Source organism: Anomaloglossus baeobatrachus, chromosome 4 (assembly GCF_048569485.1).
Source record: "Anomaloglossus baeobatrachus isolate aAnoBae1 chromosome 4, aAnoBae1.hap1, whole genome shotgun sequence".
Lineage (NCBI taxonomy): Eukaryota > Metazoa > Chordata > Amphibia > Anura > Aromobatidae > Anomaloglossus > Anomaloglossus baeobatrachus.
In genome coordinates this window covers 315,914,158-315,933,391 of record NC_134356.1, presented here as the reverse complement: position 1 = coordinate 315,933,391, position 19,234 = coordinate 315,914,158, and the positions used below count along the sequence as shown (strand labels likewise).

At 49.3% G+C, this 19,234-nt stretch overlaps 1 protein-coding gene across 2 annotated transcripts; it reads left to right on the top strand.

Moving 5' to 3' along the window:
- Window positions 1-63: 63 nt before the first annotated feature.
- On the top strand, window positions 64-18,359 carry THAP5 (THAP domain containing 5). 2 transcript variants are annotated; one of them, XM_075342491.1, is made up of 2 exons: window positions 64-174; window positions 17,291-18,359. In XM_075342491.1, exons 1-2 carry the CDS (start codon window positions 168-170, stop codon window positions 17,875-17,877), a joined length of 594 nt encoding a protein of 197 aa, XP_075198606.1. In that variant the 5' UTR covers window positions 64-167; the 3' UTR covers window positions 17,878-18,359. The 2 variants fall into 2 exon arrangements, with proteins under 2 accessions (XP_075198606.1, XP_075198607.1); XM_075342492.1 differs by lacking the exon at window positions 64-174 and adding an exon at window positions 208-460.
- Window positions 18,360-19,234: the final 875 nt, after the last annotated feature.

Below are 19,234 nucleotides of genomic sequence, written 5' to 3'. Positions count from 1 at the left end.
TAAGCGCACGTGGAAGGCTGTTGTCTTACAGAGACCATGACGTCACTTCCGCTGAGAGCGTTTGGTCGGACTGTCGTCACTCGCGCGGGAAGAGCAGAGTGTGTGGGTGGAGCTGGCCGGGGAGTAAAGTCCTAGTGTGCGCTCCGTGAGCGGCTATCTGGAACAGGATGGCGGGTCAGCAGATTCCTTCTGGCTGTATAAATTAGCGAGTTATTAATAACTAGTGACAAGGTTAGGGCAAGAAAGGTCACCGGGTCACTTAGGATTAGAGGTTCTGCCCTCATCAAAAATGGCAGCTGCACGTCTGCTCCTGCTGATAGCCAGTGCCAGGTGAGCGCAGGCTGTGCTCGGGGAGTCAGGTGCCCGGATGCGGAAGAGCAGGAGCGCTGCCCCTGGGTATTGTGCCCCTCGTGTCGGTGGTCGGCCCTGTGTACAGCGGACAGCACGTGGTAGCGGCGAGGTGTGTATGGAAGGAGCTCTGTAATGGTCTCCAGCCATAGTCTGTGTGCGGCGCCACTGCTGCAGAGAGTGCTGGGGACAGCGAAAGTCACCCCTCACTCTCTGCCTGGGGGCTTGTGCGGATAGTGTGCGCACCTGACCTAGGTGGGGTGATGCCCTGGTGCTCTGCGGAGCAGGATGAGTCTTTAGGCATTAAAGGGAACCTGTCACCTTTTTTGGTGTATAAGCTGCGGCCACCACCACCAGGCTCTTATATACAGCATGTTAGAATGGTGTATATAAGGGCTCAGGCCGGGGGTATAACATGAATAACACTTTATGATACTTGCCTAACGGTCGCGCGGTGGGCCTTATGGGTGTCTCCGGTGTCGAAGCCGCCTCTTTCGGCCATCTTTGTCCTTCTGTAGCCGGGGTGCATGACGCGTCCGACGCCATCCACACTCGCCGGCATTGAGGTCCTGCGCAGGTGCACTTTGATCTGCCCTGATCAGGGATCAAAGTATTGTAGTGCGCCTGCGCAGGACCGGCGAGTGTGCATGACGTAGGACGCATCATCCACCCAGGCTTCAGAAGGAGGACAAAGATGGCCGAAAGAGGAGGTGCCGGCACCGGACAGCAGAGACGCCCATATGGCCCACCGCAGCGACCGTTAGGTAAGGATTATAAAGTGTTCTCACAGCGGCCTGGGCTCTTATATACAGCATGTTAGCATGTTGTATATAAGATCCTGGTGGTGGTGGCCGCAGCTTATAGCCAAAAAAGGGGTGACCGGTTCCCTTTAAAGAGTTATTCCCATCTCCAAGTTCCTATCCCAAAATGTAGTAGGTGTAATAATAATATTAGCGAATACCTCCAATTAGAAATGTGGTATAGCTCTCCTAATATAGCCATGACTATTACCTCATGTGCAGGGCAAGGTTACAAGCAACTAACTCACTGAGTGGATGTGGCCATGAACTCCTAATCTGCATATATAACAGCCTTTGGACTCAGAGATTCATGCAGGCAACATCATAAAAATCAGTTGTTTGATCAATAAATAAATTAAAAACTAAATAAAATAAATATATACAAACAGGGAACATATACATAGCCGAAGAATGGGGCTTTAGGAACTAGTATGTCTAAGGCCTCTTTCACACATCAGGTTTTCTCCATCAGTCACAATCCATTTTGTGACTGATGCTACAGATACGTCGCAGATTGAGGTAAAACTGATGACTGATCCGGTAAAAAAATGGATAGTCATACCATTTTTTTCCCTAACCAGCAGTGATTTTACAACACTTCTGGGCATGCTCGGTTATAAAAAAAAAAAAAAGGAATCTGATGACGGATCCTTCGCCCATAGGCTTCCATTACAACAAACGATGGATCTGTCGCAGTCCGTTTGGTTTTTTTTTCGACGCACACAAAAAACATTACTATGGATGTTGTCTCCGTCATATTTGTCGACGGATCCATCGAATGACAGATGTAACATGAGGCCTTCTGTCGCTAATACGAGTCAATGAGAAAAAAACGGATCCAGCACAGGATGCTTTTTTTCACATTTCGACGGATTGTGGCTGATGGCAAAAAACGGATAGTGGCCTAAGACTAGTGATCAAGACACGTATCTACCAGTATTGGTACACACACACACACACACACACCCACCCCATCAATGTGCTGATATAGTGAGTGTACAATACAATGAGGGGTCACAGGCTGACTGTCCCTCCAGCTCACCATGTGTATGTTACCTCAAATCTTTATTTTTATATAGCGCTAACATATTCCGCAGCGCTTTACATACATTGGCAACACTGTCCCCATTGGGGCTCACAATCTAAATTCCCTATCTGTATGTCTTTGGAGTGTGGGAGGAAACCGGAGTACCCGGAGGAAACCCACGCAAACACCAGGAGAACATACAAACTCCTTGCAGATGGTGTCCTTGTTGGGATGTTACCTTTTTTTTTAATATATATTTTTTTAATCTATTTATAAACACAATCATTTTAATGTTGCTGCCTGCATGAATCTCTTTAACCCCAGGTAATTCCATGGGGTTTGCTATATAGTCAGTTTCTGTCATGCACTGAAAAATGTTTCTGGACCTTAGTGATTTCAATATTATTACACCTACTACATATTGCGATAGGATTTTGGAGATGGGAATACCACTTTGTTGTCCAGTGAATTGTATGGAGCAATACCAGATGTGACTTTCCCCATTGGTGTTACGTGGAGGACACTGTTCTGCGGTCTTGTGATGGTTTTTGGGGCCTCATTGCTTTTCCATTTGAATCCATTGGCATACTTGAGGACCAGAAGTTTGTGGGCATTAGCGACCAGACTTAGTGGGCTCATGTTCACACCCTCTTACTCATGTCAATACTGCAATTATGCCCCCAATGAATATACAAAGATTTCAGTATTCTGTTATATATGTTATAGGCAATGTATGAAAACCCAGCATTCTATAGAATACCTAGGCAATGTATACAATCCCTATAGTTTCAGGCAAGGTATGAAATATCTGTGTTCTATACTTTCCCTAGGCATTACATAAAATGTCTAGGTATTATAAAGAATGACAAGAACTGCTCAGGCAAAGTCTGATATAATGTCCAGATTGAAAAAGTTAAGCCTGCTTTACACCATATGATCCAGCATACAATATCGTATGCGATCGTACCCGCCCCCATCGTATGTGCGGCACGTTCAATTTGTTGCCCGTGTCGCACAAACGAATAACCCCCGTCACACGTACTTGCCCGTCCATACGACCTCGATGTGGGCGGCGAACGTCCACTTCCTGGAGTGGGAGGGACGTTCGGCGTCACAGCGACGTCACGCGGCAGCCGGCCAATAGAAGCGGAGGGGCGGAGCTGAGCGGGACGTAAACATACCGCCCACCTCCTTCCTTCCGCATTGCCGGCAGGAGCCGCAGGACTTAGGTAAGATCTGTTCATCGTTCCCGGGGTGTCACACACTGCGATGTGTGCTACCCCGGGTACAATGAACAACCTGACGTTCAATTTTTAGGAAATGAACGACGTGCATGCGATGAACGTTTTACCGTTCAATCGCACATAGCTATTACACACTACAATGTACCTTACGATGCCGGATATGCGTCACTTACGACGTGACCCCGCCGACACATCGTAAGATATATTGTAGCATGTAAAGCGCCCTTTAGCCATTACATAAAATGTCTGGGTGCCCAGATTGGAAACGTTAGCCATTACATAAAATGTCTAGGTATTATAAAGAATGTCAAGAACTGCTTAGGGCAAAGTCTAATATAATGCCCAGATTGGAAAAGTCTTTAGTAACTAACAGTCAAAAAACTATTGAAAGAAGTAACAAATAGTCAAAAAACTAATGACAGAAGAAATCCTAAATGAACAACAGGATATCATTACTGGGAAAAAGAAGAATCAGAAGTGTAATTCCTGACCATTAACAGCACGGGAGGCTAGAATGGCATTTTAATGCTAAAGGCAACTGAGCCATTTTCACAGATCTGCTGCTGCCTGCTCTGTCCACCTACTTTTGGATGCTAAGGGCAACTAAGCCCAAGAAACGTATGAACATCTGATATATTTCAGACTTTGACGACCCATTTCCGACAATGTATACATTGCCTAGATATTCTATAGAATGTCTATTTTTACACATTGCCGGTAACATATACAATAAATGTCACATGACCACTAATGAAAGATCCCCATACTTGTGATCATGTGCAGAGTAGCTTCTTACTATACAGAAGAGAAAGTGGTCATGATGCAAGTAGGGAAATCACTTCTGAGCGGTTACGTGATGACTATCGAAACTGTGGAACAACTGAATCCTAACAGTGTTGATATTACACACGTTTTGTTAAAATGCTCCAAAAATCTGAAAAGTGTCAGGAAAAGCAGTATGTATAATATGCATGTTTATTGTGCATTTCTATGCAGCATTTTTACTAGTGTTAGTCATGTAGTCATATGAATAGGGGAAAAGCGCTGCAAAGATGATGAAAGAAGTGGCGTATTGTGTCTTGGCAAAGAAACAGAAGAGCTCAAGATACGTGCGGAATAACTGCATCTGCATGAGGGGTAGAAAATCTCATTGATTATGCTGGTTTTGTAAAACGCTGCCGGCATGCCGGCTGTGAGCATGCATTTAGCATTCCAGCGTGGCACTCCCCTGGCTAACTTTTAACTTGCCCAGGAAAACACCTTTAACCCCTTCAGCCCCCAGCCTGTTTTCACCTTAAAGACCCGGCCATTTTTTGCAATTTTGACCAGTGTCACTTTGACAGGTTATAACTCTGGAACACTTCAACGGATCCTGGCGATTCTGACATTGTTTTTTCGTGACATATTGTACTTCATGTCAGTGGTAAATTTAGGCCGATATGTTTTGCGTTTATTTGTGAAAATTTCGGAAATTTAGCGAAAATTTTGAAAATTTTGCAATTTTCAAAATTTGAAATTTTATGCCCATAAATCTGAGAAATATGTCACACAAAAAAGTTACTAAATAACATTTCCCACATGTCTACTTTACACCAGCGCAATTTTTGAAAAAAAAAAAAATTCCGTTAGGAAGTTAGAAGGGTTCAAAGTTCATCACCAATTTCTCATTTTTCCAACAAAATTTACAAAAAAAAATTGTTTAGGTACCACATCACATTTGGAGTGATTTGAGAAACCTAGGCGACAGAAAATACCCAAAAGTGACCCAATTCTAAAATCTGCACCCCTCACTCTGCTCAAAACCACATCCAAGAAGTTTATTAACCCTTTAGGAGCTTCACAGCAACCAAAGCAATGTAGACGAAAAAATGAAAATTTTACTTTTTTAACACAAAAATGTTACTTTAGCCATAAAAATTAGTATTTTCACAAGGGTATCAGGAAAAATGCATCATAAAATGTATCGTGCATTTTCTCCTGAGTACGCAGATACCCCATATGTGGTGGTAATCAAATGTTTGGGCGCACGGCAGGACTCGGAAGGCAAGGAGCGCAATTTGAATTTTTGAGTGCAAAATTAGCTGCACTCATTAGCGGACGCCATGTCGGGTTTGAAGACCCCCTGAGGTGCCTAAACAATGGAGCTCCCCCACAAATGACCCCATTTTGGAAACTAGAGCCCTCAAATATTTTTTCTAGATGTTTGATGTGCACTTTGAACCCCTGGGGGCTTCACAGAAGTTTATAACGTTGAGCCGTGAAAAGAAAAAAAAAATTTTTTACCACAAAACTGTTGCTTCAACCAGGTAGCTTTTTTTATCACAAGGGTATCAGGAAAAAATGCACCATAAAATTTATGGTGCATTTTCTCCTGAGTACGCAGATACCCCATATGTGGTGGAAATCAAATGTTTGGGCGCACGGCAGGACTCGGAAGGCAAGGAGCGCCATTTCACAGCAAAATTGGTTGGAATTATTAGCGGACGCCATGTTTCATTTGGAGACCCCCCTGAAGTGCCTAAACAATGGAGCCCCCCCACAATTGACCCCATTTTGGAAACTAGACCCCTCATGGAATTTATCTAGCTGTTTAGTGAGCACTTTGAACCCCTGGAGGCTTCACAAGCGTTTGTAATGTTCAGCCGTGAAAATATTTTATTCTTTTTTTTACCACAAAATTGTTTTTTCAAACAGGTAGCTTTTTTTTCCACAAGGGTATCAGAAAAAAATGCACCATAAAATGTATTGTGCAATTTCTCCTGAGTACGACGATACCTCATATGTGGTGGAAATCAATTGTTTGGGCGTACGGCGGGGCTCAGAAGAGAAGGAGCGCCATTTCACAGTAAAATTGATTGGAATTATTAGCAGACGCCATGTTTCATTTGGAGACCCCCCTGAGGTGCCTAAACAATGGAGCTCCCCCACATGTGATCCCATTTTGGAAACTAGCCCCCCCCCCCCCATACAAAAAAAATTAGTTTGGCGAAATAAAAAATACAGACATCAGTAAAAAAAAAAAAAAAAAAGAGCGCCTGCCACTAAGACCAGTGCCAAACGTGAGAGCAATGCACGAGTCTCGTATCGCATCATCCACTGCAGTCTGGAAGCGAGCAACTGCGCTAGATAATGCGATGCGAGAGGGCGGGGCGGCAGATGAGAAAGAGCGCAGCGGATGGAAGATGGGAAAGGGCGCAGCGGGTGGAAGATGGGAAAGGGCGCAGCGGATGGAAGATGGGAAAGGGCGCAGCGGGTGGAGGAGCGGCAGAGGATGGGAAAGGGCGCAGCGGATGGATGATGGGAAAGGGCGCAGCGGGTGGAAGATGGGAAAGGGCGCAGCGGATGGAAGATGGGAAAGGGCGCAGCGGGTGGAGGAGCGGCAGAGGATGGGAAAGGGCGCAGCGGATGGATGATGGGAAATGGCGCAGCGGATGGAGGAGCGGCAGAGGATGGGGGGGGTGAGATGGGGATACCTACCTTACAGGATGGATCTAGGCAGCAGAATCACAGCAGACAGAAGAGGCAGCAGATGAAGGAGGGTGAAAAGGATGGGAGAGAGCAGGCAGCAGATCAGGGAGGGGGGCAGAGTCTGATGGGAGGGGGGAGGCAGCACATGGGGGGGGAGGCAGCACATGGAGGGAGGGGGGAGGCAGCACATGGGGGGGGAGGCAGCACATGGGGGGGGAGGCAGCACATGGGGGGGAGGCAGCACATGGGGGGGGGAGGCAGCACATGGGGGGGGAGGCAGCACATGGGGGGGGGAGGCAGCACATGGGGGGGGGAGGCAGCACATGGGGGGGGAGGCAGCACATGGGGGGGGAGGCAGCACATGGGGGGGGGAGGCAGCACATGGGGGGGGAGGCAGCACATGGGGGGGGAGGCAGCACATGGGGGGGGGGGCAGCACATGGGGGGGAAGGCAGCACATGGGGGGGGAGGCAGCACATGGGGGGGGAGGCAGCACATGGGGGGGGAGGCAGCACATGGGGGGGAGGCAGCACATGGGGGGGAGGCAGCACATGGGGGGGAAGGCAGCACATGGGGGGAAGGCAGCACATGGAGGGAGGGGGGAGGCAGCACATGGGGGGGGGAGGCAGCACATGGGGGGGGAGGCAGCACATGGGGGGGGAGGCAGCACATGGGGGGGAGGCAGCACATGGGGGGGAGGCAGCACATGGGGGGGAGGCAGCACATGGGGGGGAGGCAGCACATGGGGGGGAGGCAGCACATGGGGGGGAAGGCAGCACATGGAGGGGGGGAGGGGAGGCAGCACATGGGGGGGGAGGCAGCACATGGGGGGGGAGGCAGCACATGGGGGGGGAGGCAGCACATGGGGGGGGAGGCAGCACATGGGGGGGAGGCAGCACATGGGGGGGAGGCAGCACATGGAGGGGGGAAGGCAGCACATGGAGGGGGGAAGGCAGCACATGGAGGGGGGGAGGGGGAGGCAGCACATGGAGGGGGGGGGAGGGGAGGGGAGGGGGGAGGCAGCACATGGAGGGGGGGAGGGGAGGCAGCACATGGAGGGGGGGAGGGGAGGCAGCACATGGAGGGGGGAAGGGGAGGCAGCACATGGAGGGGGGGAGGGGAGGCAGCACATGGAGGGGGGGAGGGGAGGCAGCACATGGAGGGGGGGAGGGGAGGCAGCACATGGAGGGGGGGAGGCAGCACATGGAGGGGGGGAGGCAGCACATGGAGGGGGGGAGGCAGCACATGGAGGGGGGGGAGAGGAGGCAGCACATGGAGGGGGGGAGGGGAGGCAGCACATGGAGGGGGGGAGCCGATTAGGTGCAGTGGCAGCCGATGGAGGCGGCGGCCGATCGGGTGCAGCGGCGGCTGAAAAAGGTGGGTGCGACTGAAAGGGGACGGTGGCGGCAGGGACAGCGGCGTGGCGGGCAGCAGAGGTGGATCGGCGGGCAGGGACAGCGGCGGGAACAGCGGCGTGGCGGGCAGGGACAGCGGCGTGTAAAGCGGCGTGGCGACCAGCGGTGGATCGGCGGGGAGCGGCGGTGGATCTCGGCGGGGAGCGGTGGTGGATCTCGGCGGGGAGCGGCGGTGGATCTCGGCGGGGAGCGGCGGTGGATCTCGGCGGGGAGCGGCGGTGGATCTCGGCGGGGAGCGGCGGTGGATCTCGGCGGGGAGCGGCGGTGGATCTCGGCGGGGAGCGGCGGTGGATCTCGGCGGGGAGCGGCGGTGGATCTCGGCGGGGAGCGGCGGTGGATCTCGGCGGTGGATCTCGGCGGGGAGCGGCGGTGGATCTCGGCGGGGAGCGGCGGTGGATCTCGGCGGGGAGCGGCGGTGGATCTCGGCGGGGAGCGGCGGTGGATCTCGGCGGGGAGCGGCGGTGGATCTCGGCGGGGAGCGGCGGGGGATCTCGGCGGGGAGCGGCGGGGGATCTCGGCGGGGAGCGGCGGTGGATCGCGGCGGTGGATCTCGGCGGGGAGCGGCGGGGGATCTCGGCGGGGAATCTCGGCGGGGAGCGGCGGGGGATGGGGGTGCTATAACTTACCGATGGGCACCTGCAGCGACCGCTCTCATCAGCTTTCACGGACGGAGTGAAGCTGAGGGTAGCGGTGACGGCACAAGATCCACAGTGATTGGGAGAGATCGGTCACAAGGCCGGTCTCTCCAATCAGAGCTGGGGGCGGGTGAAACAAAGTTCACCCAGCTCCAGCCAGTCATCAGTGCTACAGCAGCACTGATTATGGCTGGATTGCAATGTGTTAGCCATTTTCAATGGCTGACACATTACAGTGACTGTAATTGGCTGAGCGGCGTTCGTCAGCCAATCACAGCCTCTGTAGGTTCGGGGAGGAGGCACCACCCCTCCTGAGGTCAGGCAGAGGTCCCCTCCTTCCCGAATCCACCGTTTAGGTAAACAAATTTCACTCCCAGGGGCTCCGGGACCGCGATTTCGCCAGGACGTACTGAGTACGTCATGGGTCGTTTAGCACCATGTGACCATGACGTACTCAGTACGTCCAAGGTCGTTAAGGGGTTAAAGATACTGTGCGAGCTGCTACATGCTGCCCGATCCATAGGCCACATGTATGATCAAAGCCAGGTGTGTTTGACTCTGAAATCACTCAGCAGTTCAGAGAAAAGCATAGTTTAAAGGGGTTGTCCACTTCTGGGGACACTTTCCATGCACATTAAGCTTTAGGTCAGAAATCAGTTGAGAGGAGCTCAGAAAAAGATATGAGTTAGAAACTGTCCTATTGGACTCTCAAAGTGAGCTCACTAATGGATTCTCAATTAACTTATTCTGCAGCCAGCAATAAACAGTGCCACGTAGAGCCTTTGATGATGGAAACCTATTAATGAAACCCAATTAAAAAAAAAATTGGTCAACAATACATGCATTTTGGTAAAAAAAAAAAGGTCACCAAAGGTGGATAACCCCTTTTTAAAAGCCGCTGAGGTCTGAGCCACATGGGAGGCTGGTCGGAGAGGAAGGTCGCTGGTACTTCTACTCGCCCACTGCCTGTGAGTGAAAGGTGTCTGTCTGCGCTTGTACAACAAGACCTGTCATTCCAGGGCAGCAGGTGGGGCTGAGCCGCCTCGGACACACCCTCCCAGGTCGGTCCACAGCGCCTTCCAAAAACTTCACCACTCATCAAATGTTTTTTTTTTGTTTTTTCCTCCCCTTCTTCCAAGAGCCATAATATTTTTATTTTTCCATCGGTATAGCCATATGGGGGCGTTTTTTGAGTTGTACTTTTGAATGACATTGTGTAATTGTTGGGGCAGGTGGCTGATTTATAATTTGGATGACTGCCAGCTAATGTATATGGGAGGCTTTACAGAAAGGGATCGGCATACTTGCATTATCGGGGACCGGAATCTCGTGGGTGTGACCGGCCGGAGTTAGTGGTCTGTTGATAAATGGAGACAGAATAATTTGCATATTTATTGTACATCACCTAGTACTGAAATCTCTGTATATTCATTGGGGCATATTTGCAGTATTGACCAAAGGAAGTGGGTGTGAACACAAGCCCACTAACTCTGCTCATGAACTTCTGCTACCCAATACTATAAGTATGCCAATAGATCCAACTGGAGAAGCAACGAGATCCCAAAGAACATCACAAGACCGCAGACCCGTGTCCTCCACGTAACACCAGTGGGGAACGTTACAACCTGGAACTGCTCCACACAATTTAGTAGACATTCATTCTGCCACATATTGTACTAAAAAACAGAAAAAAGAAATTCAAAGTGCAGTGAAATTGCAAAAAAAAGTGTAATGCCATGAATTTTATTTACCATGTTCGCTGTATGGTAAAACTGGCCTGGCAGTGTGATTCTCCAATTCAGTACAAGTTTGTAGATGCCAAACGTATAGTTGTATTTTTATTTTCACTAACAAAAAAATTTAGAATCTTGTCACCAAAAAAATTGTGCTTTTGTCACCATTTTCTGAAACCAGTAGCGTTGTCATTTTTCAGGATCTGGGGCTCAGTTACTGATTATTTCCTTTCTCACCTTTTCATTGGGGGACACAGACAGTGGGTATTATGGTGTCTCCAGGGGAGGCGTGACACTAGATTGAAAAAGTGTTAGCTCCTCCTCCCACAGCATATACCCTAGCTAGGCAGGAAACTAGCTCAGTTTTTTCTAGTGTCAGCAGGGAGGCTGACATGTCTGGCCTGAGCTCTACTAGTGCCTTAGGCCAGCTTATTTTGTTTTTATTTTTACTTTTTATTTTGTTTTATTCATTCTATTTTTGATATAGGGCAATACCAGGGTGCCTTGCCACCCCCGTTCCCCCCCGTGTATGGGCAGAGGAAACCTGGCGTGCACAAGCCGTCAGTCTTCCCTCGCGCCCAAGTGGTCGGGTCTGCGTACCCCTCCAGGCTCCCTGGAAGCACCTCACACCAAGGTAGCTCCAGAGGGCTGAGCAGAGCCAAGGACCTGCTTCAGCCTTGAGCCGAAGATGCGTCCCTGAGATCCCCGCATCCATCACCGACGCGTCTTCAGACGGAGCCAGGAGCAGGTAGGGAGACGAGTCATCTGTCCCCTGCATCCAAACCGCCGCCTGGAAAGGCGCCGGTGGGCCGATATAGGCCGTGATCCCGGGGAGCATCATTAATTTAGCCCCCGGCTATGGCCTGCATTCTAGCTACGCCCCCTCTCACTGCTCTGGAAGCCGCTCCCTCACTCAGGAGCAGCTCCTTTCCGATTGGCCGTCACACTTAGTCCCAGCCCTGAGACCAATCAGTCTCCGGGGGCAGTCTCTCTCATGCATGCTGCCAGAAACACTGGACGCCATTTTCCACGTGGGGAGCAGACTCGGATGAGATCGCCTCCTTGGCTCTGCAGTTCTGCAGCACTATATACCGCTGTGCTCAGCGGTATATCGCTGTCTCTCTAGCGGAGTGCGCCTGCTGGCTTGTGGTGTATATCAGCTATTAGCGGTATATACTGGCTCTGCCTGCAGGTATATGCCGACTGTTTGACAGTATATGCCATTTTGCTATCGGTACATACCGGGTGTGCATAGCAGTCACTTTATAATACTGCTAGTGGCTCCTCACTCATACTAACAGCGACATATCCCTATATAGGGCTGTAGGACTCTGTTGCTGACATGCGTAACCGCAAGGGTGATAAAGCTTCCCAGGCGTCCTCTACGGACCTGTATTATGCTTGTACCACCTGTGGACGCTCGTTTTCTAATGGCCGAAGCTATCCACTATGCCGGGGCTGCGATGGCCCTACTTTTCAAATACAATTTGATATATTCAAGGGGTCAATTTTATCTCAAAAAAAGGCTGCGATGGCCCTACTAACGTGTCACAACAGACCCAGTTGCCGGACCAGGAGGCCGCGCAGGTTTTGGATTCTGCCCCGGCCACCGGCCAGGCAGCACCCCCGTCTGATGACTTAATGCCTGCATGGGCTCTTCTAATGTCTAAAAGGTTAGATGACCTTGCCGCTCAGATATCCCAGCCGTCCTCAGGCTCCCACAGCCTTCCCCCGGCCCAGCTCCCTCAGAGGAGCCCGCCTGCTTCGTCTGGTCCCTCTTCCCCTGAACGTAAAAAGGCTCTTTCCGAAAGGCGCCATTGCGACCTCTATGCCTCATCCGACTCGGACGATAGTCAGTCTGACCAAGGTTCCGTGACTGTTAGTAGTCACAATTCTCAAGACTCTGACTCTGATTCAGATGTCCTTCCTGAGTCTAGGCATATAGAAGACACACTAATTTCGGCTGTCAATCTCTCTGTCGATCTCTGATCAGCCTCCTGACCCGACTTCTCAGATGGCAATCAAACGGCCCAAGAAGCCTCCTAAGTCCTTTGCCCAGGATCCGTTTTTTCGGCAAATTATATCTAAACGGTGGGATCACCCTGATAGAAGTTTTAATAAAAAAAACCCTTCTCTTCATTCGCTTATCCCTTTCCCTCTGAAATGGTTAAGCCCTGGTCAGTACCCCCCGTTGTGGATCTGCCAGTATCCAGACTGGCTAAACACACAGTCATGTCTGTTTCAGACAACGTGTCTCTCAAGGACTCATCCGACCGTGCAGTTGACGCTGCGGTCAAATCTATTTTCCAAGCTTCGGGCTCCTCTCTTTGCCCCCTGTTTGCCTTAACATGGGTCGCGAGAGTTATGGGTGTGTGGAGCAAGAACCTACGCAGGATGCTTCGCTTTTGTAATGTTCCCCCGGCGGCTTTTGAGATCCTTGATTTGTGCTCTCTAGCCTCTAATTATTTTCTTCACGGCTCCCTAGATGCAGCTAGTTTGTCAGCCCTAACGGCGGCCAATGCTGTCTTTGCCCGCAGAGTCCTTTGGCTAAAAATATGGAATGCAGACAGTGCCTCCAAGAAATCCGTGTCCACACTGCCCTTCGATGGCCTGCGTCTGTTTGGAGAATCCTTGGACAAACTCATCTCTGAGACGACGGGTGGTAAAAGTACCATTCTACCTCAAAAGCGGTCTGTATTCAGGAATTTTAAAAAATCTCCTTGGCGCAGGCAGTCCTTTCAGCCTTCCCCCCCCCCCAAAAACCATCAGCCCAAGGATTGTCCCAACGCTCGGATCGAGGATCCGGTCCCTCAAGGGGCTCTTCCTGGCGTTCCCACTCCAAGCAACCTAAACCCAAAGGACCTCGCTCTGTACAGGCCCCCTCAGCATGACGCCAGGTATCCTCAGATCCGACTCCTGTTGGAGGGCGGCTTCTGCTTTTTCGGGATATCTGGCTAGACCACACTCACGATGCTTGGGTTCGAGAAATCGTCACCTCAGATTACAAGATCGATTTCCATTCTTTGCCGGCCAACAGGTTTCTGCGTTCTTGTCTTCCAAAGTCCAAAACGCAAAGCCAGGCCTTATTTCAGGCCATAGCCTCTTTACAGAAAGCAAACGTTATCATTCCAGTGCCCCTGGAATAGTTCGGCAAAGGTTTCTATTCAAACCTTTTTGTCGTTCCCAAAAAAGATGGCTCTGTCCGCCCTATCTTGGACCTCAAACGGCTGAACAAATTCGTACGGATTCGAACTTTCCGAATGGAATCATTGAGAGCAGTGCTAGCCACCATGGAACCTGAGAATTCCTAGCTTCCATAGACGTTCAAGATGCTTATTTACACATTCCCATATGTGTCTCTCATCAACGGTTCCTTCGTTTTGCCGTAGAACACCGTCATTTCCAATTCAGGACCCTCCCCTTTGGGCTGGCCACTGCCTCGGGTCTTCACAAAGGTCATGGCGGCCGTCATGTCAATTTTACACCCCAGAGGCATCCTGGTCGTTCCCTATTTGGACGACCTACTTGTCAAAGGGAGCTCTCTTCAAGTTTGCTCAGAAAGCGTGCAGATTTGCCTAGACACTCTGTCAAGGTTAGGGTGGCATATCAACTTCAACAAGTCATCCCTTATTCCTCATCAGCGCATCACCTTTTTAGGTATGCTGATAGACACTGCTCAGTCCCGGGTTTTTCTTCCAGAAGACAGGTCTTCCCTGATCCGGGCCGCCCAATCGCTCCGCTCTCGCCGTCACACATCCCTTCGGAATGGAATGAGAGTGTTAGGCAAGATGGTGGCGGTCATAGAAGCCGTGTCCTTTGCTCAATTCCATCTGCGCCCTCTATAACTGGATCTTCTATCCTCCTGGGACAAGAATCCAGCTTCCCTAGACCGGTCAGTCCGCCTATCTCTGTCTGCGCTCAGCTCCCTCGTCTGGTGGACTCAAGCCTCATCCCTATCTTTCCGTGGGCGCAGTTCCGCCTACCCTACATCTTCCCTCCGTTTCCTCTCATTCCGAGAGTAATCAAGAAAATAAAAGCAAAGGGAATCCCGGTGATCCTCGTGGCCCCGGACTGGTCCAGGAGAGCCTGGTACCCAGAGCTTCTCGAACTGCTCGGCGACACTCCCTGGCGTCTTCCTGACCGCTCGGATCTTCTGTCGCAAGGTCCAATATTCCACCAGAATACAGCACAGCTGCATTTGACGGCGTGGCGCTTGAATCCTTGATTCTAGCCAAATCAGGTTTTTCTTCTAAGGTAGTTCATACCATGCTTAATGCTCGGAAGCCCTCCTCCGCCAGTATCTATCACAGGACCTGGAAGACCTATCTTTCCTGGTGTGACCGTCATAATCGGTCGCCCCTTACCTTTTCAATCCCTAATGTTCTTGCCTTTCTGCAAGACGGTCTGGACTCGGGACTGGCTCTCAGTACCCTTAAAGGACATGTTTCTGCCTTGTCAATATTTTTCCAGAAGCAGCTGGCTTCTCGCCCTCAGGTCCGTACCTTTCTTCAAGGGGTAGCGCATTTGGTCCCTCCTTATCGCCACCCCTTAGATCCCTGGGATCTGAATCTGGTTCTCTGAGCTCTTCAGCTTCCTCCCTTCGAACCTCTGAGAGATCTCTCTTCAACGGCTGTCCTGAAAGGTTGCCTTTTTAGTCGCCATTACCTCTATCAGGCGAGTGTCCGAACTAGTGGCTCTTTCCTGTTGCTCACCTTACCTGATATTCCATCATAAGGTGGTTCTTCGGCCTTCCCCCGCCTTTCTCCCAAAGGTCGTATCTTCTTTCCACTTAAACGAGGACATTGTGTTGCCATCATTCTGCCCGATCCCGGTCCACTCTTTTGAAAAAGCCCTTCACACTCTAGATCTCGTCAGGGCTCTGCGGATCTACATCTCCAGAACAGCGCTGTTGCGCAAGTCCGATGCCCTCTTCGTCCTCTCAGAAGGACACAAAAAGGGCAATCAGGCTTCTAAATCCACGATTTCTCGATGGATTAGGACTGCCATCTGTGAGGCTTACAAAGCACGAGGTGTTGTTCCTCCTCAATCTGTGTGGGACCACTGTACGCGAGCAGTGGGTGCTTCCTGGGCTATCCGCCATCAGGCTTTGGTGGCCCAACTTTGCAAGCCGCTAACTGGTCCAGTGTGCACATGTTTACAAAATTCTACAGAGTGCATACGCATGCCTCCGCGGATGCTGCTCTTGGAAGACAAGTCTTTCAGGCAGCAGTGGCCCATTTATAAGTGGCCACTGCTCGGTTTTTGACAGTGTTTTGATATGAGTTCACTGCACTTGCAGTCGTTAGTCAGCTCTTAGTCTGATGTTCTACACTGTTAATAGTTCAGTTCCCACCCAGGGACTGCTTTGGGACGTCCCACTGTCTGTGTCCCCCAATGAAAAGGCGAGAAAGGAAATGACATTTTTGTGTACTCACCGTAAAATGTCTTTCTTGGAGCCTTTCATTGGGGGACACAGCTCCCACCCTTGTGGTTTTGGTTGTCCTTCTCCTACTGCTTTTACACCAAACTGAGCTAGTTTCCTGTCTAGCCGGGGTTATATGCTGTGGGAGGAGGAGCTAACACTTTTTCAATCTAGTGTCACACCTCCCCTGGAGACACCATAATACCGACTGTCGGTGTCCCCCAATGAAAGGCTCCAAGGAAGACCTTTTACGGTGAGTACACAAAAATGTCATTTTTTGCGTCCTGCGCTGATATTTTTAATTATACAATTTTTGGTGTGTTGATCGCATGTTATTTCATTTTACTGCAATGTTTCGGCAACCAAAATTCCATTGCGCCATTTAACGATCAGATTATTTTATATTTTGATAGATCAGGCATTTCTTGGTACGTGAGACCTGCAGGCTTTTGTGCACTCTGTTCACTATTGTTTTCCTCCCATATATACATAGTAGGGGGACAGATGCCATGAAATACCCTGATGAGTGTATATGTACTATGGCCCCTTTGGTGGTAGATTGGCCCCTAATCGTAAAACTGAAGTAGATCCTAGTGGAAAGCTATGTTTTTGTATGTTTTTTTTCATGCAGGTTTTTGAGTTAATAGATGAATACTAAAGAGAAGTGAAACATTCTTAATAATAATCCTTTTGGGGGGCTCTATCCTGTTTTCAGTCCAGCAACCTGCATGAAAAATTGCTTCAAAACTGTGTGATTCTAGCCCGAGTCCCCTACATCTCCTGTATAATAAAGGGGTATAGCCCCCCTATATGTTGGAGACTTTACATCCATTTTAAAATGAAATAGTAAATTAAAATCTGGCAGAGATTTGTCGTTCTAGTGAGATAAATATCACATGTGCACTAATTTCCCTGCACATAGGAATTGCATGGTAGGGCCAATATTGTAGCGTTTTAGCTGCAATGTAATGTCAGTCTAGGGCTATGCCTATCTGTAGAGTAGGAGGTCTGAATGCTGCTGTCTCCACTGAGGGGCTTCACAGATCCCTGACTTGTATGGAGCAGATGTGGACGGTCTTGACCTCCACTCCTGCATAGAGGATAATATACTATTTTGGGAATAATCTTTTTACTGTAGAAGCCTATAACCCATTTAAACACTTGTTCCTGACGTTAAACCGTGTAATCTACCATTTCAGGAAAGCAACAGAATCCGAGTGAAATGCCAACCTGCCAGACAATGACTTACGAGTTGCATCATGCATCATCCCTGGAAAATATGCCTTTAGAAGAGCCATTAGCAGAGCCGTCTGACACTCTACATAGATGTAATGTGTATTTTAGCAATGAAGCACAAACCTCTGACAACTCACTGGTGTTCCCTGCTATTAAGCATACGATAGAGCAGCAGGGCTCGGCTGAGGAATCCGTCATAACCATCATTGTTCCAGAAGACATTGCAAAAAAAACAAGTATTTTGCCCATCTTACAGGATCATCACTTCACTCATGGGGAAAATCTGGATGTGGAGCACATTTCTTCCAATGACTCGGACACAGGTGATGAGTTTTTAGAAATGGAGCATTCGTACTGCAGACATGACAGGAAGCGTCTCCGGAAGACCATAACTAAACTCCAGGCCAAAATTGCGCTGCTAGAAGTGCAGGAGAATGTCACTCTTGGCCGCCTGAGCTTTTTAGAGGAGCTGATCGGACAGTTAAAAGAAGAAAACTTGTTATCAGATGAAAAGCTAAAAATTCTTGATAATTGTCAGAAAAACTTTTGATTTTGCAGTCATAGAATAAATGTGTTTACAGAATATTTATTACGGTTCATAGTCTACTTGAAATGCCAAACGCTGCTTTAACATGTCCATGTATCACGGCTCATGTACGGACTGTGATTTCTGGAGTGGCTGAACGCCGCATGTCCATGTATCACGGCTCATGTACGGACTGTGATTTCTGGAGTGGCTGAACGCCGCATGTCCATGTATCACGGCTCATGTACGGACTGTGATTTCTGGAGCGGCTGAGCGCCGCATGTCCATGTATCACGGCTCATGTATGGACTGTGATTTCTGGAGCGGCTGACCTCCGCAGCCACATGTCCTTGTATCACAGCTCATGTATGGACTGTGATTTCTGGAGCGGCTGAACTCCGCAGCCGCATGGGCCTCAAGGTGCAGTTGTTTCCATGGTTCTTTTTTCACATTAGTAATTTACAGACCATATTTTCAGTATACAATAAAATTTATTTCTGCTTGTATATACTCTATTGGTCTGATTTATCGCAGTGTTGTCTCCAGTTTTGCTCATTTTGGGTTTTTTATGCCAGTTTCCCCATGGTGGGTGTTTATTACACCTGAAATGTACTCCAGGCCCTAATGGAGACGGATGACACTTGTAAGATGCGTGTAAGTCAGTGATGGCTAAGGGCTGTTTCACACATCCGGCATTTCACCGGATTCAGCACACTCCGGTACAGTGTTAATACTGTACAACGGCATCGCGGCAAGCTCCGGTCACATGACAGCATGTGACCGGAGGTTTCTGCAATGCCATAGTACTGTATTACACTGTACTGGAGTGTGCTAGATCCAGTAATCCAGCGAAATGCCAGATGTGTGAACAGCCCTAACCACCGAGCTTGGTGTGACAAAATTAATATATATATATATATATATATATATATATATATATATATATATATATATATATATATATCTCTCGGGTGGTGTGTCACGTCTCGAAAAATCCATAATCTTGTGTTATTTGTAGCTCTAATAACAAAAAGATATCTGATAATGACTGCTGGAGGGGAGGGGGAGAGTAGATAATGATTATCTCCTCTGCCGCCCCCAGCAGTCATTATCTCCTATCCCCCCCCCCCCCCCATCAGTCATTATCATGTACCTTTATTTTATATCCAATATATAGGACAAGGTCCATTTGGGATGTCTAATGTGGATCTGTTTACTGCATTCATGTACAGGAGTTTTTCAGATGTGGACCTACCACTGGCATACATGTGGTAACTGGTCTCACTTGACTTTTAAGAGCAATGAACGGTAAAGGCTGGGTATGAACTGGTGCAATGTTTGTTTTCATGGCCAGCTCTTCAAAACTGTCATATGCAATTGT